This window comes from Poecilia latipinna, unplaced genomic scaffold, assembly GCF_001443285.1.
Source record: "Poecilia latipinna isolate Pla-1442-1.1 unplaced genomic scaffold, P_latipinna-1.0 Scaffold1798, whole genome shotgun sequence".
NCBI lineage: Eukaryota > Metazoa > Chordata > Actinopteri > Cyprinodontiformes > Poeciliidae > Poecilia > Poecilia latipinna.
Window position 1 is genome coordinate 57,135 of NW_015114414.1, and position 20,092 is coordinate 77,226.

General features: G+C 38.4%; 3 protein-coding genes across 4 annotated transcripts in view; 2 read left to right on the forward strand and 1 right to left on the reverse strand.

Moving 5' to 3' along the window:
• On the forward strand, positions 1-1,732 carry lsm5 (LSM5 homolog, U6 small nuclear RNA and mRNA degradation associated). The gene is made up of 5 exons (XM_015061311.1): positions 1-109; positions 694-789; positions 944-971; positions 1,376-1,448; positions 1,534-1,732. The coding sequence occupies exons 1-5, from the start codon at positions 64-66 to the stop codon at positions 1,564-1,566; spliced, it is 276 nt and encodes a 91-aa protein (XP_014916797.1). The 5' UTR covers positions 1-63; the 3' UTR covers positions 1,567-1,732.
• A 4-nt stretch (positions 1,733-1,736) lies between these two features.
• psme2 (proteasome activator subunit 2) lies at positions 1,737-7,539 on the reverse strand. Its single transcript, XM_015061309.1, has 11 exons — positions 7,299-7,539; positions 7,023-7,055; positions 6,872-6,934; positions 6,697-6,783; positions 5,813-5,861; positions 5,637-5,734; positions 4,657-4,725; positions 4,503-4,570; positions 4,364-4,418; positions 4,185-4,271; positions 1,737-2,012 (listed from the first exon to the last, which is right to left on the reverse strand). Exons 1-11 carry the CDS (start codon positions 7,344-7,346, stop codon positions 1,932-1,934), a joined length of 738 nt encoding a protein of 245 aa, XP_014916795.1. The 5' UTR covers positions 7,347-7,539; the 3' UTR covers positions 1,737-1,931.
• A 406-nt stretch (positions 7,540-7,945) lies between these two features.
• rnf31 (ring finger protein 31) overlaps positions 7,946-20,092 on the forward strand; it is a 31,115-nt gene continuing 18,968 nt past the window's right edge. Inside the window, exons 1-16 of one of the 2 annotated variants that reach the window (XM_015061303.1) lie at positions 7,946-8,147; positions 9,600-9,805; positions 10,612-10,758; positions 11,467-11,622; positions 11,718-11,774; positions 11,848-11,974; positions 12,577-12,738; positions 12,811-12,961; positions 13,031-13,176; positions 14,299-14,420; positions 14,680-14,946; positions 15,093-15,425; positions 15,940-16,125; positions 16,215-16,421; positions 17,055-17,228; positions 18,098-18,196. In XM_015061303.1, coding sequence (XP_014916789.1) covers positions 9,602-9,805; positions 10,612-10,758; positions 11,467-11,622; positions 11,718-11,774; positions 11,848-11,974; positions 12,577-12,738; positions 12,811-12,961; positions 13,031-13,176; positions 14,299-14,420; positions 14,680-14,946; positions 15,093-15,425; positions 15,940-16,125; positions 16,215-16,421; positions 17,055-17,228; positions 18,098-18,196 — 2,538 coding nt within the window. In that variant the 5' untranslated portion in view covers positions 7,946-8,147; positions 9,600-9,601. The remainder of the gene's footprint in view (positions 8,148-9,599; positions 9,806-10,611; positions 10,759-11,466; positions 11,623-11,717; positions 11,775-11,847; positions 11,975-12,576; positions 12,739-12,810; positions 12,962-13,030; positions 13,177-14,298; positions 14,421-14,679; positions 14,947-15,092; positions 15,426-15,939; positions 16,126-16,214; positions 16,422-17,054; positions 17,229-18,097; positions 18,197-20,092) is intronic. The other variant, XM_015061304.1, reaches the window with a different exon arrangement.

Consider the following 20,092-nt stretch of genomic DNA (forward strand, 5'->3'; position numbering starts at 1 on the left):
TTACTTTTGCCTGATTAAAATTTAAATCTTCGGTCGATTGGTTTTGACTGTTTTCGATTCAAGATGGCGGCTACACCAGCAACGAATCCTTCACAGTTGCTCCCACTCGGTTCGTAATAATCTTAATTTCTGTGTATTTTTGTGATTCAGGTAGGAGAACCTCCGGATGTGGGTCAGAAACAATGTGATGTTTTTATTTTTAATTTATTGTGACGCAACCACGACAAGCTTAATGTTGGAGGGTCAGATTTGATGAAACGGAGTAAAGCTACCATTTATCAAACACACGTTTTGAAAATAAGACTAAATTAGACAATAAAGGGTTTTGAGCTGCATTCTATTTCTAAAAGTATATTCACAGAAGCAGAGCTTTTCCAAGATGAACGCCGCTTTAACTAATTAGACACCTGTGTTCCTGTCCAAATGGTTGCTCCAGTAGCAGTCAGTCCTGCAACGAATCAGAAGAGGCCTCTTAGTGAAGACTGTCGCTAAATAACTTTAATGACATGCTAACAGCTCAATATCTAGGTAGCAGAGATGATATTTCACAGTAACACGGTCCTGGATGACACCATTAGGTGTTAGCTAGCACTGCTAATCCACTTCATTCGCTTTTGCTGCTCCTCCTTAAATCTGATATAAAAATGTAAATGGCATAACAACAGTTGTAACGTGTTTTACTCGGTTTTACAGAGCTTGTGGATAAATGTATCGGCTCCCGGATACACATAGTGATGAAAACGGACAAAGAAATCGTCGGCACGCTGCTCGGCTTCGACGACTTTGTCAGTATCCTTTCTGAGACTCACACATGGGTTCTGGTCTGAAACCACCAGGTGTTTGGTAGGTGAGGGCTGGATGACAGGACTGTGCAGCTACACCTGTAGCCACGCCCCCTACCTGGGAACCCTCACAGTTCTGCTCCTTAACTCTTGACTTTCAGACATGGTGCTGGAGGATGTCACTGAATTGTAAGTTATGTTTACACATCCATCCATCCGTCTACCTCTCCATCCGTTTATTCATCCATTTAATTATCATTCTATCTCTGTTGATATCTATCCATCCATTTATCCATCAATATTCATCCATCCATCCCTTTATCCATTCATCCTACCACCCAGATTCATATCCATCAATTCTTCCATCCATCTATTAACATTCATTCATTCATCCATCCATTTATCCATCATCCATCCATATTCATCCACGCATGAACATGGATGGATGAACATAAACATGAATGGATGATGGATTACGTAATTCAACCATCAAAATGGTCATCCATCCACCCAGATCCCTATTCATCCATTTTTCACTTTTTCTGGATGTTCTGCTCATGGTTCTGATCCGGTTCGGTTCTGGTCCGTTGCAGTGAGATCACCCCAGAGGGAAGGAGGATAACCAAACTGGATCAGATCCTCCTGAATGGGAACAACATCACCATGGTAACCAACATGGCCGCTGCTTGCTTTCGGTCGAGCTGCGTTCCATTTCTGAGTGATTCACCCTGAAATGTTTCCCCCTCTGCAGCTCATCCCTGGAGGAGAAGGACCCGAGGTGTGACCGCCCAGCCGCCTGCGTTCGCTCCTCACTTTCTGATACTCTCTGATTTTGTAAAAGGAAAATGTTTTTTGTTAAGTCTTTTTTTTTATTATTATTTTGTGTTTAGTAAATAAAAGATGCATCATGTCGGGCTGTTTTCGTTTCAAATAAAGGAGAATTTCCAACAGCTTGGAATAAAAAAAAGTTCTTTATTTATTGATGAGTTCAATTTAGTGCAAATGTTGGATCAGAAATGAAGTGTTGCAGCAAAGTAATGAAGTAATGAAACCAACATCCAAGTAATTATTTTAGGACTGTAGAGGGAAAATTAGGAAACTCGGGTCGGACTGGATTCAGTCGCACAGCATGGATTGATTCGTTGACAATCAGTACATCGACGACTTCTCCTCTCCCTTTGGATTGGTCACCTTCTCCAGGTTCTTGATGATGATGTCATACAGCTCAGCCTGAGGAAAACGGATGAGAGAAATCATGATTCACTTTTTAGGCTTTTCAATGGATGTAAGCTGTTTCGAGGAATATTTAAGCTGGACGATACGTTTATTTTCAGTTAATGGAATTTTTGGATTTTGAAGGTTTAAATTTTGGAAAGTTGGAATTGCTCTCCCCATAAATCAGAGTGATGTCAGCATGCCCAGGGCGGCCATCTTGTTCTACGTCTCTGTATTTGGACTTTGAATTCAAGTCAACTCCATGACAGAATACTAATATTAAGTCAATATTACAGTAATAAAGTTAAAGTCATTACTTGAAGAAAGTTGTAAAATTAGAAAAATAAAGGAATTAACAGAATTAATTTGTAATATCAGGAAAGTAAAGTCATAATATAACCAGAATAAATTAATAATATTGCCACAAAGTTATAATGTTAGGTGAAAAAAGTCCTAATATTACCAGAATAAGTCTGTAAAATTAGGACAATCGTGCAAACAACTGTATATTTTGAAAAAACAACTACACTCACATCAGATTTTGATGAATTTGCTTTTTTTTCTCATTAAAATATTTTTTTCTGATAATATTCTGGTAAAATTGCGACTTTATTCTGATAATTAAACAAAAATTTTAGTAGGTTGGCCTTACGCCAGTATGCAACTCAGAGAAAGTTTGAAATAAAAGCCACTTTTTGAAAATATTAAAATCAGAAATTCAATTTAGTGTAATTTAATATGAGGCCCAACAAACTGTTTCTCTGTAAACCAGGATCAGCAGTGAAGGAAAAACTGCTGTGAATTTTTTTTGGTGAGTTTCCTGACAGGCAGCATAAACAGGGAGAACAGGTTATGGCTGGGAGGGTTTCAGTAACACGTCTGGTATATTTTGTGTTATTGATGTAGCATGAAGCTTCCAGACATTTTTTAATCATCATATTTTGTGGGATTTGTTGCCATCATGACAGAAATAAGGGTAAGAAAAATGTATAAACAAATCCTTTGTATTATTTTGCAAAGTAAACACAAACACTTCTGTTAAAATATGAATCCATTATGAAACCAGCTACTTGAGGACACCGTTTGCATTTAAGAAATACGATCTTTACTGCTAAACAGCATAAAATAGCTTATTTATAATAACATTTTTATTTATGTCAATATAACAGTAACAATGCAACAATATTCTAAGTGGGATTTTTAAACATTTTTATTGTTGCTGCAATAAATCACAAATAAATCCACAATTAAATAAGAATTTTTCACAATAAATGATAAACTGCATTTGCTTCAAGTACCAAAATAGAATAGATTAATAATACTGGAACATTTCCCAGTAATACATACATAGCACACATATTTAATTAAAATCATCATGTTTATTTAACTTTAATTATAGCGATTGTTCATCCACTATAATTACAATTAAATAAATACTATATTGATGAGTTAACTAATTAGGTGTAGTTCTCATATATGTGGATTATACATCTAATAAATGTATAAGGAAGGTTATATTGATACGTTTATACTTCCATCCATTCCCTTTAATATGTAAAACATAAGTTTTGACATTATGATTCATGCTGTAAGTGTTTTTTTTTTTATACATAGAAAAAAATTAACATCATTTGGTCACCAGCTTAGTCAGGTTGCCACAGATTTTCTGAACTGGTTGCAAAATTCTGCCATATCATAGCTGCAGCTCTAACGCTGCGTTCCATTAAGAGTCAAAACTTGGAACGTCAGACTTCCAAGTTGGAAGAAAAAAAAAATAACTTGAACACCCACACGTTTTATTTATTGCCATAATAGTGTTGGCTATCAGTAGAAGGGAGGAGTTGGAAACATAACTGGAACGCAGAAAAGTGAGAAATTGCGTTCCTCCGACTTCCCAGTTACGATTTCCAATGTAAATGGAATGCAGCATGTGGGTATTGCTGCTTTATAACTGCGCCCAAGTGTCAAAGGAATGATGCAACAACAACATTTAATCTCAAGCTATTTAATCCCTTCTGCGCTGAAAAGGACTCACTCACATCGGCATGCTGGATGCTTGAAACAATCATTAGGACATTTAGATGCTTAGTTTCTTAAGTGTGTTTCACAACTAAGCAAAGAAACTATAACATTACAGCTTAAATATGAGTTTCCTTATATTCCAATAAGTATTTTCTATTTACTTACGTAAAATCCACGGATGTCCAGCACGATCACTCTGATCTCAGAGAAGATTGCTTCATCCTTCTCATGAACAAGTGAGCGGTAGTCCATCTGACGGCAGAAAGAAGCTAATGTTTTAGCACAAAGACGAAACCATTTTACATAAATTCCCATGTGTTTATCCAAATTAAACAGTTTCGTACCACATGAGTATCTTTGGAGGCTTTAGCAATGGCGTCACCCCTCTCTGAAAAGTATCTGTTCAAACAGAAACAACCACAGCTGAGCACTAATATATACCCTACTGGCATGCTTTAAAGAAAAACCTTATCCTCATCGTACTTGTTGATGTTGGTCTGAAAACCATCAACTTTGGTCTTAACTGCAGCAATTCTCTCCAAGATCTTCTCCTGTGGTTCAATTAGAGATTTCAAGTTAAGATTGCAGGAACAGCCAAACCTCATAAAATCAACGCAAGGCAGAATAAATTATGTACCTGGATGGCGACGCCAAAGTCATTTCCATCCTCTATTTTGGGAATGAGGTGCTGGATCCAGCAGGAAACCTGCAGGCATCAAATGGAAACATCAATGGTTTTTCATCCATTCATCTATCAGAGGACAAACGACTAGGAATTCACAATATATTGAAATTAACATCGATATTGTATGATTGTTTTAAAGCATTGTACCAAGAATACATTTTTGGGCTTTATTTCTTTTCTTTTTACATTTTAGGAAACATTTTAATAATCTTTGTTGTTTTTTATTTTAACTATTGATATTAATTACTAATTTATTCAAGTATGGTAGAAATACTTTTAAACTTTACTAAGATAAAATTTAGGTTTGCAAAGGGGGAGCCGACTTTCCCATCATCCAGAGTGAGGGTCAGGAAAAGGTCAGCTAACATCTATGCAGACCACACGTATGCTGGACATGAACTGTTCAGAATTGTTGCTGCTGCCAACAGATGTACGTCCTTTATTTTTCTTCTAAGTATGATTTATTTCTGATTTTTAACAATGATAAACACCATATAGAGACAATGAAGTAGACCTGAAATAGTAGTTAGAAAAATAAACAAAAAACAAAAAAAGATGAAACAAAGCACACAAAACCCCCAGCAAATACTATTGCAATAAAATGGATTAAAAGTAAAATCTAAATTAATTAAACAGAAAGCAAATAAAACAGGGGATCTAAAGTGCGTTATGTATTCTGTGCTACTATAATTGTTATAAGAGTTAGATAAAGGCTGTATGCCGTTACAACTAGATATGCTTTTTTAAAAATTTATTCTAAACCTTATATGTTTATAGCTACACTAAAGTAAAAAACTAAAATTAAATTCCTTGTTTTTGCCCACAATTTTGAGCAATAAAACTGATTCTTTGCTGAAGTAAAAGATAAATAAATCTGAGCATCGACAGTAATTATAGTAAAATCCAAACCACTGATAATCTTTTTTATTTACCGCCAGGATGGTTTCTCTGAGATCCATGATCTCCGGCTTCACTTTGTCCAGAAGCAACATGATTTTCTCGTTTCCTTTGATGTAGCCACATTTTGGAGCTGAGGGACACAGAAACAACAGCTGAAGGGATTTTTCTCCTACTACACAGAAATACAGAATCTTCCAGGACGTTTTACCTTTCTTCTTCTTCTTCTCTTCCTCCTCGCTCTTGTCTGTTTCCATTTCCTGGGAGATAAACGGCAGAAATGTCAGACTTTTGGGTTTATGGGAAACCAGGTCGTCCTTTTGTACAGCTGTTGCTTGGGAATTTATCACTAATAAAACACAGATCAGCTTATAGAGAAATGCATAAAATCTAGTACATATTTATTGCACCGTAATTATAGAGGGTGCCAATAATTCAGGCGCCTGTTCTTTTGGAATAAAGTATTTCTCATCGTTTAATTATTAGTTTCTACTGAATAAATATACAAATTACAGGTTAAATGTTTTTAGGATGATGCAATGAACAAAGCTTAGAAGGAAAAATAGAAACTAAACAAACCAGTTGGGAAATATACAATAATAGAGAAGTGAGGAAGCCGTTATTAACTCTTTATGTCAGCAATTTTTCTAGCCCTTTTTGCATAATTTAACAGTTCTTTCCATGTTGACCCACATTCGCTTATATTTTAATTTGGACATGAATTTACAGAAGTTGATGGGTTGGAATCAACTTTCTTTTCTTTAGCTAAAATGCTTGAAATTGTGTTTTCAGTGACTCAAACCAGAATCCTAATTCATACCATAACTGCAAGAATCAGAATATACTCAGTTTTTACTAAAGAAGCAAACATGCGACAATTATTGGTTTAATTGTCTTGCAAACCTCAGTAATTCATGATTAGTGCTGGAATAAGTTGAATTTTGCTGCAAAGACACAAACTAGACTACTAGAAAACTACATATATGAAGGGCTGAAACACATGAATATGTGACTGCTGTCCACAAGGAAGCATGCATAAATAATAGAAACTAATTCAAAGTGTTTATGACTAAAACAAAGGAATGAAGGGATCACCTCGTCTTCTGGAGCAGGAGGATCTGGGACGGGAATATCCAGAGGAGCCTGGAGTGAGGACATGTCTGTGATGCTGAGAGCATCATCCTGGGAAAAACAAAAAGAGAAATTTAATTAAAATAGTCACCCTGGGGGGGATGGATAAAAACAATAAGAAATAATTTGTATACTGAACCCTGAGAAAAGCGTCCAGCTTAATTATCTTCCCAGGAATAAAACTGGAAAACAGATTTTCAGCCTGGAATCACAAAACAAACCCATCAGGAGCTGCAGGAGGATTAAAATGGGAATTATTTCAATTTTCTGGACAATCAAGGGACACCAACCTCATGATAAATGGACTGGCGGAAGTTTTCCACCTGTGTTAGAGACAAAAAGAAAAATAGACCTGCTGAGTCACGTTTGCAGAATCTTTCTGGATTTACTTTCGCTTTCCTCTGAGAAACGGGACTTTCCGCCGCTTTTACGCTCAAAAACAACTTCATTTTACATTTTAATACAGCCGACATTTACAAAACCTGCACAAAAACCGAGTTTCATTTAAAAAATAAGTCTCAGTCCAACTCTTTACGTCCTGCCCCGATCGGAGCAGATCGACTCACCTTGACTGCGTGGTCTCTGCTAATTTTCAGGGTTGCTGCCTTTGACATGATGAAACTTTACCGCTTTAAAAACAATAAGATTTAAAATAAATAAACCCACAGAATGGATTTTAAATATATATTTTCTATGCGGCTGCAGCTGAGGTCTGTTTGTCTCTGTGGGTGTGAGATATTTTATTTCCTCATTCAGTTTACTTTCGATTAAACCTCGCACCTCCCACCGACAGTGTCCCTCCTCTGATGAAAGTAGTCCCCATACGACCTGCGCTGAAAAGGCTGTTACTGAGCATGCGCAGTAGAAACAGGAAGTCAATCTGCCTCCATTAGCGTAACAACAATGATCTGAAACTAAACTACAAGCATATGAGACGCGTTTATTAGTAGTATTTATATTTCACATTTCCAACACGAAGGCAATTCAAAGTGCTTAAAACCAGTGCTTAAAAGTGATTTAAATGAAAGAAAATCAACAAACATTACATTGCAAACTAAAGGAAAACGTATTCATACCATTTTCAATGTAGTTGTCATGAATAAAAACACTACATTTTCCCGTTTTTACTTTAAAACCGGTTTAAACTGGCTTTTGGCATTTAGAAACAAGACACGACGGAATATCCGCTTTTACTTTGAAAATCAAAATAAAACCCAAATCGGAAGTAGATTTTAGTCTGCAGTCCTCAAATTTGTATTTCCGCATGAACAGTTCATCACACACGGACATAAGTGTCTGAGCAAGGTGGGAGTTTTTTAAAGACATTATTGAGACAAAATGAAGAAATAAAAACAATACATTTTAGCGGAAGCAGAAAAAAAAACCTGTCAAAATCAGTAGAAAGAGCGACAGCGGTGAGTAAACGAGCAAAACAGCTAGCTTGTTGTTGACTCTGATTTCAGGTTTCACTTTCAGCTGAACTGACATTGCTTTCTTAACTTATGATCTAACAGCGTTATAACACAGTTATTGAATGTTTCATTTAATTTAAATAAGCATCACTGAAACTGATCCTTTCGCTTTTCTCAGCTGTTTATTCCTGTAACTAATATTAGCCCGGGTTGGAGTTTCCCATTATGTCATGTTCAGAATTAATTCAAAGGTATTCAAACCGACACAGAGGCTGCATGCCATAAATGTGAATTTTTTTCTTGCTAAAAATGTTATTATAATGACACGAATAGTTTTAAATCTGTTGTTTCATTTAATGCAACAGGAGAAAATGATTACTACAAAAAATGTTCTTTAAATATGGTATAAAAATTAGTTTCCTTGTACAGGAATAGAGCAGAGATGAGTCTTCAAATTTGTATATCCTGGATAACACAATTAGTTTCTGAGCTCTTCTTATCAACCTCATTTACTTTTGCCACTCCTCTTTAAATCTCTGTCTGATACTGACTAAAAAATAAGTGAAAGAAAAGCAAACGAGAGCTTGCAAAGTTAATAGTTGCAAACATTTTGTGAATTGCTCTATTTAGGAAAACAAAACAAAAAGTACTGAGTGAAGGGAGATTTCTATAGAATAGGAAAACAGAGTATATAAAGCTAATGGGATCAATATCTCTATTGATGAAGAAAGTGACACAGCTAAACACTAAAACAATTAGACACAGGTACATACTATGGGAAGTAATAACAAAAAAATGAATTTAAAGGTTGTAATAGAATTGTAATTTCAGTAATAACGTTTGAGTAATTCAGAAGGGAAAGTTGGTGAAAAGGATCATAATTCATGTCAGTATGAAAACAAAGAAATTTTTAATGTTTAACAAATAAAACTGCAGCTATAGTTTCTGCAAACATGGAGTCAGAGGAACCAGTGGCATCAGCTGCATTTCCATTGCAGATGTGTGGAAAACTTTATTATGTGAAAAATGTAAAAATAATAATAATAATAATTTTGCAATTGCAGTGTTTCCATTAAATAAGAAAAAATTAAAATCATACATCAATAAGTTTGTTTACGCTATAAGTCAGTAAAAAACATGCTGCACCAAGATTATCCAACTACTTCCTGTCTCTTCTTCTTTGTGGTTTTTGCCAGTGGCTAACATCCGGTTGTTGATCATGCGATTCGTCAGATAGGAGAAGAGTGTTTCCTTTGGAATTTTGTGAAATAAACCAATTTCGATACGGCTAAATCATCCTAGGAGCAAAACACTTAATAAAAAAGCATGTTTTTTATTAAACTGGCATTTTTCCAATGTCAAATTGTGCAAATATGTTCAGCAAAAAAAGCTAAACTGTGCCTTACAAAGCTGTAATAGTTTATTTATCTAACTGGTATCTTTTTTCCCCGGCAGCGATGAGCAGCAGCGCCGAGTCGATCCAGATGGAGGAGGTCCGGCAGAGAGCCCAGTCCCTGCTGTCGTCGTCAGGTTTAGCCCAGGATGTGAAGGCCGAAGTCCTGACGCTGGCCAGCATCTCTCTGCCTGTTTCAGAAAAGTACCGCCATCTGACAGCGGAGGAGATGCTGAAGGAGAACACGGCGGGTCGCAACAACCTCGAGGTTTCTCTTCTGTTCCTACTGCATCCTGTAACGCAGCTGCTGATTTCTGTTGTTCCTTATGCAGCAGTGGGATCGCAGTTTACATCTGTCTCGTTAATTTTTAGCTTTGTGATTCACAATATTAGGAAAAATGTGTTCTATTTAAGTAGTACTTATCATTTTACAGCACAGGTGGGTAGAGTACCCTGAAATAATACTCAAGTAAGAATAGCACTACATCAGCATCGTTTACAGAGGTAAAACCTCAAGTAAGAGTAAAATAGTATTTGGTAAAAAGTTTAGTAACTGATCAAATGATCGTTTATTTAACATTTAAAAATTACATATTCAGAAGGATCAAAATATAAAGCTAAGTGGAAATTTTGGTATTTTAAAGACCAAAATGACAATAATTCAAATAAGTAATGAAATATCACAAAATCAGGCAAAAGAAAATGTTTCCAAATCAGTTTCTTTCAATAAAAAACTTATGAAACTTTAACAGAAACTGCAGGTGTGTGTCTGTGTCTGGTGGATTTTTGGTTAAAACATGTTTGTTTTTCATTCAGTGGGAAGAAAATCCAGAAATTTTACTCAAGTAGGAGCAGAAATACTTCTTAATGAAACTACTGAAGTAAAAGTAGAAAGTACAACACTGTTAATACTCGTACAAGGAAAATTTTAAAAAATATTTTCCAGAGTAAATGTAATCAGGTAAATGTATCTGGTTACCACCTGCCTCTGGTTTGCAGTTGAACGTTAACAGAATGAATGTAAACAGATTGTCATGTTAATGTTTTTTCCTTTGGTTCATTTCTCCTGGCCAGGTGTCGGAGTCGTTGAGTCGACTCGTCAAAGCTTTGAGCATCCTGGAGAAATACGGCTGCAACCTGACGAGTCCCACCAGGCCCAGATACTGGAGGAGCGTCAAGCACAACAACCCCGTCTTCAGGACCACCGTGGACGCCATCAAGGTGAGTAAAATCCACAGACGTTTCTCCAGACTAACACCATCATGCTGCGCCGCCAGGCGTTTGTTTATTTATTCTAAACTAGTTTCACTTGTAGAGGTTTGCAGTGAGACTCGTGTGAACAAAGAATAACATGTTTATATGTCACACATTCGCTCATTACGTGTTCTGGCAGTGCTGCATAAAGTAGAAGAGAAATATATTTTGATGTCTGAAATAAAAAAATATAACACATATTAAAACTGAATTAAGAGCAACAAACTGTACAGTAAGAGCAAAATTACAACATAAAATACTATATAATCATTAAAAATGGTGTCCTCTAATCCAAACAATGTGTAACTGAGTAGAATAATTAAAAACATTTACATGTGCGTCAAAAAACACCAGACTATTTACAATAATCATAATAATCTATGAAAAATAATACAGACCTGCAGAGGGTTGATTTGATTAATTGTAATGAATCAATGATTGAAATAATCATAAACTACTTTAGTAATCCATTAATAATTAACTGGAGTCAAAAAAGGCAATTTGATGAAAGAAGAACATATTCAGAGCAGTAATTAAGCAAAAACTTCAAAAATAAAAACATTTTGCATTTAAGATGGGAAAAAAACCCTCATTACTCTGTAAATACTTTCCACCCAGAACTCCTCAAGTTACAGTTTTAGCTTTCTCTCCGTCGTATTTCGTTTTGCTCACCAGGGCGGCCGCAGAGTCCTGTTTCTGTACGGATACACCAACCAGCAGATCGACGGCCTCAGCTTCCCGGACGAAGTCACCGAGCCGGACTGTGACGTCGTTGCCGCGGTGACGCTGGAGGTGATGACGCTGCGCACCGAAGTGGACATGCTTCTGAAAGTCAGTTCGGCTCCTGGGAAAACCCGCTCTTTGTTTCTCTTTCTGTTCTGGATGAGAAACCCAATAACTTTTTGTTTTGTGTTTTGAACCTCCAGGGCATCCATCCTCACCCAGAATGCTTCAAGGACATCATCCCGGGTCTCACCCTGCAGGTCGGGAGCACAAACGCAACCCAGTCAGCTAGACGTCAGGAAACATCCTAAATGTTCTGCTTTTCCTCTGCAGAAGGAGCAGACTGACGACTCAAATCCGCCTGGAGACGACGGACAAGGAGATAAACCTCAAGCTCCGCCCCCTTTAGTTAAACCTACTCCTTTGCCCCGGCAGACTCAACTTCCAAAACCACCAGCAGGTGAGTCTGTGTTGCACCATGAATAAAATGAAAGGAGGCCTAGAGCTTCTTCTGGAGAAAATCAACACGTATTCTGGAAAATATTCACGTCTCAGTTGAAGTTTCGCAGCTTCCAAAGCCTGAAATTAGCTTTTATCGTCTGCAAAGTCAAAAATAAAAACATTCGTTTAAAGGTTCTAATTCCCTGGAATCCCCATTTTTCATTACCTTCTGATAAAACTGTCATGTGTTTTTATCTGCCTGCAATTATCGCAACTAAACCAGGAGACCTTCGTCTCTAGATGATGCCACTGACAGCTGCTAATACAAATTCAAGCTCAACAGCTTAAAATTTACATCCTTTCTAACATTATTTTCAAATGATACGAGCTTAGGATAAAATAAAATAGTGATAATTAACATTATGGTAATAAAATAAACTCAAGAAATTGAGAAAAAAAAAACTGCTATTGCAATTTAAAAGCCTTATAGCTTGGTGTCTTGGTCAAATTAAATTTAGGAACAACCTTAATCTCATTACAAAAAAAGTTTGATACAGTAAAAAGTTCCTCATTCCAGGTTTTTGTTCTGCTCTAGTCTTACTCTGTCTCTGCTGTCTTCAGCGCCCCCTGCAGTCGGTCAGTGTAATCTCTGCGGCGGAGCGTCCACACTCGTCTGTCCGTCCTGCGAAGACAACCCTTTCTGCGACGCGTGTGACGACCTGTATCACCGCCACCCCTCCAGAGCCAATCACAAGCGAGACAAAATACAGAAAACCCAGACAGGTGCGTCCACAGAACTGATCCAGAAATGCTTCATTTGGATTCTAGATTTCTGAATTTTGTCTTGTTTTGCAGAGAATTGCAGCATCTGCGGCATTTCTTCTGTAAGCATCCAGTGCTCCACCTGCATCCAGAGGCTGTGTTTGAACTGCGACCGGCTCTTCCACTCCCATCCGGACCGCAGGGGCCACAGCAGGACCAACCTGGCCGCTGCCGCTGCCTCCAGGTGAGCAGAACGCACCTTGACGCATCGCTGTAAGAAAACCCGGTGCTAAGTGTTGCTCTCGTTCCCCAGCCCGTCTCTGTCTACCTGGGAGTGCGCTCACTGCACCACCGTGAACGAGATGCGAGCTGTCCTCTGCACGACCTGCGACCGCCCTCGACTCGCCACTCCTGCCATCGCTGGCCAGGACGGTTCCGGTCCGACGTCACAGAACACCGGTGGGACTCGGATACACGAAACTCCAACACACCAAAACAATAGGTGTCATGAACTGGACGGAGGCTTTCTGTGGTGTCCAAACGTTTTGTCCTCAAAAAACGTTAAAGCATTTGTAAAATCACAAAATCTTACCAACAAGCAAACATCTTAGCACACAAGAAACATGACAAAACTAACTTACAAGTAACTTGTCAGCAAAAATAGGAACTTGTTTTACGTCAATAAATATTGTTGAAAAAGTTCTAGTTCCACTGGGAGATTACTTCACTTATAATGAAACATGTTTTCCCATGTTATAAGGGAAATAATCTACTTTTTCTTTAGCTGATATTCAAGACTTTTTTACTTAAACTTATTTATCTGGCTGAAAAGCCATTTATGAGTTAGTTTTGTCTTATGTCACGTTTTACACTAGAAACTAGATAAAAATACTTGGTAAGATTTTGTGTTTTTGCAGTGCAGACCTCTTTTTACTTTCTATTAAATTTATTTAATCTTCTCAAATAATAAACTAGAACATGTAAGATTTAAAAAATTTTAAATGCAAAACATAAAAATGGTTGTTTTATTTCTATTTTTCTCTGAGCCAGTCGGAGTAACGTCTTGCTGGATGTTTGTGGTTCTACAAAATTACAAGTTCAAAAACCTGGACAATGAAGAAGAAACTTTTTGTATCAAATTTTTTTGTAATTTTAAGATTTTGTCTGTAAAGTTTGTTGATCTAAAGGAAATGGGGAAAAAGCTGTTCACTTGTGTTTACAGCTAAAACTCGGCTCATTCTGGAACCAGAGGGCCACAAATGGCCCTCAGACCGTATTTTGAACACCTCTGGTGCAGACACACTTCTTACATAAATATTGAGGCATTTATCCAATTTAACAAAAACACAAAATGTTGGGAGAAAATTATATGAAAAAAGTAAATGTAAGCATTTGTGTGTTAGGAGTTAATCAGCCTGATTCTTTTTTTTTTTTTTTCTGACTTTTTACTGTCCCACTAAACAGATTTAATTGGTTTCCAGTTGAATTGCATTGGTGTTCATTATAGAACTGTGTATATTTGAGGATTCCTCCAAGAGAAAATCTGTTCTCATTACAGAGTTTGTATTTGTTTTCCCTCAGAGTGGCAGTGCAAGAGCTGCACGATGGTGAACCAAGGCAGCAGCATCCTCTGTGAAGTGTGTGAGCGCCCCCGCCTGGCCACTCGCCCGCCTGTCCCTCCAGCTGCAGAGTCTGGATCAAAGGTTTCTGCTGACGATGTCAGATTTCTGAGTTTACCCATTTTATGGATAATTATTAGACCTCATGCTGTTTAAATGTCACTTTTCACTCTGTGGGAAATGAAATGTTTATAGCATCAAAGTTTACAAAATTATGGGATTAAAGTTTTTTATTTTTGCTTTTTTTTTTTCTCATTTTGTGTCTAACTTCCTGTTGGAGCACCCCCTGGCGCCCTCTGGTGGTTTAGTTCCTCTTATATTTTATATATTTGTGTTTTTTCAGTGGACCTGCCAGTTCTGCACCTTTGTGAACTCCAAGCCCTCGGCGGTGTGCGAGATGTGCAGTCTCCCTTGCAAAGACACATCTGGCGTTTCCGCGCCACAGCCGCTGCAGCAACTGCTGCAGCAACCGCTGCAGCAGCCGCCCTCCTTCACCAAGGAGCAGCCTGACCTGGGTGCGAAGCCGCAGCCGAGGCCCCGAGCCAACCTGGACCTGAAGAGGCAGAAAACGATGAGGGAGGACGGACTGGCACTCATTCAGCAGATCAGAGTAGGAAACACGCTCCTTCCTTCCTTCTTTGCATCATTCTCTCCTTTGTTCCTTTCTTACTTTTGCCTTCCTTGTTTCCTTCCTTCCTTTCTTCTTTCATTCCCTCTTTTCGTCCTTCCTGAACTCTGATCCGGTTTGGTCTTCAGGAAGCGGAGAAGCGTGGCGTCAGCCCCGAGGAGGTCTATGCCGCTCTGAGCATGTGCGGCAGCAGCAGCATCAACCCCTGTGACTGGCTTACCTCTGAGCTGCCGCACCTGCTGGACGAGATCTGCGCCATGGCCGCCTCCGTCCAGCTCACCTCCAGGCTGGGGAACGGCAGCACGGCGCTCTCAGTGGAGAGGGACGGGCCGCCACCGGAGCAGAACGCCGCGCCCGGCGGCGTGAAGCTGTCCAGAGCCGAGGCCAAGCTGGCCTGGCTGGCAGCCGGCGGAAACAAGGACAAGGCTGTGAGACAGCTGCTGAGGGACAGACAGGTCAAGGTAGGAGCCTGACAGCGGTTGCTATGGAGATGAACCACCGGGTAGCTCTTGTTTAGCTCAGTTTAGGAAAAGTTGATTCAAGGGCTGAAACGATTAATTGGATTGAACTCGATTAATCGATAAGGGAAATAATTGTCAACTAATTTAGTCACCGATTAATCGCTAACTAGAGGCAATTTGCTGGAAAAAAAACATACTAAGAGCCGTAATTAATCCAAAACTTTAGATAAATTATACGCATTTTGCAATTAAGATTAAAAAAAGAACATATTTTTCTGTAAATATGTACAACTGTTGTGGATTGAACCGGTTCAAATTCACTGAAGGAATTTTATATTTTTGCTTTGAGACAATAATTTGCATCTTTTAATGTAATTCTAATATTTTATTTTTAAAAAAAGCTTGAGATTAAATGAAACATCTCTAGCATGTGCCATTTTCTATCTGATTAATCGTCAGAATAAACGATTAATCGATTAGCTGTGATTGAGATCTCTTCTTGTTTCGTGTCCAGATGAGGGAGCTTCACTCCCTGGGCTTCCAGGACATGTCGCAGTGCGAAGAGGCTCTGCGGCAGAGCGGAGGGGACATCAAGGGCGCTCTGTCTCTGCTGCAGCGCCCCCTAATGGAGCCGTTCCACCAGCGCATCTGGCTGGACCAGCCCGAGCCACCGATCAATCCCAAACACCCGGACAAGCAGGTGACTGTCCGTCTCCTGAGACGTTTGTTGCTCTGGAAGGTTTTTGTTCCTGCCTCACGACCCGCCGGATATTTGCTGCTGCTTTTCAGAGGATGTGCCGGCGTCTGCTGGCGCTGTACGACCTGCCCAGCTGGGGGCGCTGCGAGCTCGCGCTGTCGCTGCTCCAGGAGCCAGATGTGAACTACTCCCTGGAGGACGTGGTGCAGGCCGTGAAGGAGTCTCACGACCGGGAGTTCATCCGGCGTCTGCTGAACACCGAGTGTCCTGTCTGTCTGAGCATCTTCCCCCGCAGCAAGGTCAGTCAGTCGGACTAGCAATTGCTGCTCCTTCACATAGATATATGCACTCAGATCAGTCTCACTATGCACTCAGATGAATCGCCACCCTGGTGGGGCTCAAAGCTAATTTTTAGAACAACAGTAATGTTTTTCTTTTGCCTGATTTTGTTATTTAAAATAAATATTTTAATTTTGGTCCCTAAAAGTCCTACAATTCTTGAGTAGACTTTTTGCCAAATACTTTTTTTACTTTATTGGAGAACTACTATCAATCTTTACTTGAGGGAAAATATGTTGAAGTAGTTTTACTCTTGGGTAAAATTATTGGGTATTTTACCAACCTCTAACTGGGTATCTGTGAGAGAGACATTTCAAAGCAAAATGTTATATTTTAGTTTAGTTTGTCTCTGTTGTAGGAAGTAGAATATAGTCACAAGACTTTATTAATAACATAAATTATATAATCATGTCTTGTTTTAGTTTCTTTGTATTTTTTAAATCTCCAAAGTGTGGAGCTGGAGAAGTTTGAGAACTTACCTGGAAAGGTGCTTGAATTTCACCCTGGGATTAGTGTGCTGCCCCTGGTGGTTCCTGCAGAGTAAGCAGCATCTAAACCTCGTTTATTTTTTGTTTTCCCTGTCGCTGCTGCAGATGCAGTCTCTGACGTCCTGCCAGTGCTCCGTCTGCCACGAGTGTTTCCGGCAGCACTTCACCATCGCTGTTAGAGACAAACACATCCGGGACATGGTGTGTCCCGCCTGCAGCGAGCCAGACATCAACGACCCTGAGCAGCTGGACAGCTACTTCTCCACCCTGGACATCCAGGTGAACAGGGAACGAGAGAAAAAAACGTTTATAATCAATCTGTGTACTAATGGTTTCACTTTTTCAATCAAATTACGAAAAAAAATCTGCAGAAAGGAAGTATAACGAGACACAATCACACTAAAAACCGGTGGTTTAGTCTCAACTTTTAAAGTAGTTTTTACCTGATAAAGAGTCAAAATAAGTGGTAATTGTTAATTTATACAGATTTACAGACAATATGATCATTACAGTTTAATTATGGCCAAACAAATGTAACAGAAAAACATTGCAAAAGAAAAATGCTTCAATTAGGGACAAAATGCCGCAGAATGGCAGATGAAATGCCGCAGAACGGCAGATGAAATGCCGCAGAACGGCAGATGAAATGCCGCAGGACATCAGACAAAATGCTGCAAACGGCAGACAAAATGCCGCAGAACGGCAGACGAAATGCCGCAGAACGGCAGACGAAATGCCGCAGAACGGCAGATGAAATGCCGCAGAATAGCAGATGAAATGCCGCAGGACATCAGACAAAATGCTGCAGAACGGCAGACGAAATGCTGCAGAACGGCAGATGAAATGCTATTGATATATAGTTTGTGATTAATTACTTACAGACCCTTTAGTTGACTAAATTAAAAACTTGAATCCAGTTTTTGTGTTGGTGTGTTTTGGAGTTTGCATCATTCATGTGTTTATATCACATCTTGCTGTTTTCTGCACCTGTATGACGACATAATTCTGTCTAAGGAAAACACAATGTTTCTGAAAATGTTCTGGAAGGTAAAGCTGGAGATCAACAGGTCAAAAGTTAATGAACCTCAGTGTAACTGAGTCTTATTTAACCGAAACACGAACTGAATTGTTCTGGTTTTGTTCTGCAGCTGCGTGACTGCCTGGAGCCTGAAGTGTACGAGCTGTTCCACAAGAAGCTGACGGAGCATGCGCTCATGAAGGACCCAAAGTTCCTCTGGTGCTGTCATGTGAGTCTCTAGAAACATCCAGAGCTCAAATCTTTCCTCTTCATCAGCCTGAGATCTGCTCCTCCACCTCCAGATTACTGATGTTCACGCCTTCATGACAAGCTCAGCTGCAAATGTTAAAATTAAATTATTTTACAAAATACGAAAAAATCATTGTGCCCGGCAAAAACAAAAAATCTTACCACATATTTTTGGTCTAGTTTATAGTGCAAATATCTTAAAACACTTGAAATAAGAAAAAACAAACTCATGAGTAACTTTTCAGCAAAATAAAGTTAAGTAAATAATTCATTAATATTGACAAAATAATTTTGTTCCATTAGTAGATTCTTCCACATGTAGCATGGGAAAATGTCTGTCAATACTTTTTGCCAATATTAAGGAATTACTGACTTAAAACAAACTCCTATTTCTTAGTTTTGTCTCATTTCAGGTGAACTAGGATATTTCCTCTAGAAACTCAACTAAAATTACTTAGTTTTGCTGTTTTGTTTTTATTAAAAACTATATCTTTTGATTTAAACAGTTGCACATTTCTTCCCGTTTACTAAACAACCGAGTGATATTATAGTGGTACTGTGTGGCCACAGCAGGTCCATCATGCCCTGAGGAGGTGGAAAAGTACAAATATTTTGTAAAAATCTACTTGGATCCTCCTGTTATGAAACAAGTTCATGTCCAATTGCATATTTTGCCAATTTTTAATAAGACTGCTGATTGAAATGCATTGAATAACTTCCTACTGTTCACATTTGTTTTTTTACTTTCCTGCATTTTCTGTACATTGACATGACGTTTTACAGTATGCACAAAATTAACCATTTTATAAAAAGTTAGACTTTTAAATACCAGTTTAATCAGCTAATGTATTTTACTTCAAATATCTTTATCAATCAGGGGAAGGATCAGGTTAAACTTTATACAGAACCGCCTGCAAATAGTTTAAATCCATGATGAATCCAAATCCAAAAGACTCATAACTGATGATTTTAATAGTTCAGACACCAAATATTCTGTAATATGCTGAATAATGACCTTTAACCTTACTGAGATCAAAACCACTATCAGAAGTAATTAAAATGAACAAAACTTTCTTCTTCACAGCCTTTCATAAGCATAATTAAATTACCCTGACCTGATGTAACTCTGGGAACAAACATTTGGAAAAAGTATGGGAACAAAGTCCATACCAGGTGTGGGGCTGAATCACCAAAGTGTTCAGGTCAGAGGTTAAGTAGTTCCAGGTAATATTTACATACATAAAACGGAGCAACTTCTATGAAGAGAAAGGGAAAAACAAAAGATCTTACTAGTACTAGTTCCATTGGCAGATTATTTAACTTATAATGAGACATTTTTCCCATGTAATAATTTATCTGCCAATGAAATGAGAACTTTTTCATCAATATTAAGAAATGATGCCTCTATATCGTGCTGAAAAGTTACTAGTTAGTCTTATTTCAAGTCTACTAAGATATCTTCGCTAAAAACTAGACCAAAATTACTTGGAAAGATTTTGTTTTTTGTTTTTGAAGTGAGGTAAATAGATTCACCATCAGTAATAAAGCAAAGAACACAATGATAGTACAGCAGATTCTGTTTGATTTGGGACTAAAACTGCAACATCTATTACATTTCTGGCTGCTGTGGTTCTCTTTCTCTCTGCTCTGAGTGAAACCAAAAAAACCCTTTGAGCAACCTGTTCCTCTCCTCACCTGAGGGGGCGCTGCACTAGAGGAAACAACACAAAAACCCCTGAAGAAGACACTGAACACAACTTCCTGTTTCATGAAATGTAAACAGAAATGGAGAGGCGTCAGATTTTAGTGTTTGGAGGATTTCACTATAGTCTTTAGTAAAAGACCAAGATACATTTCTTTAGTGCTAGAGTAGTAG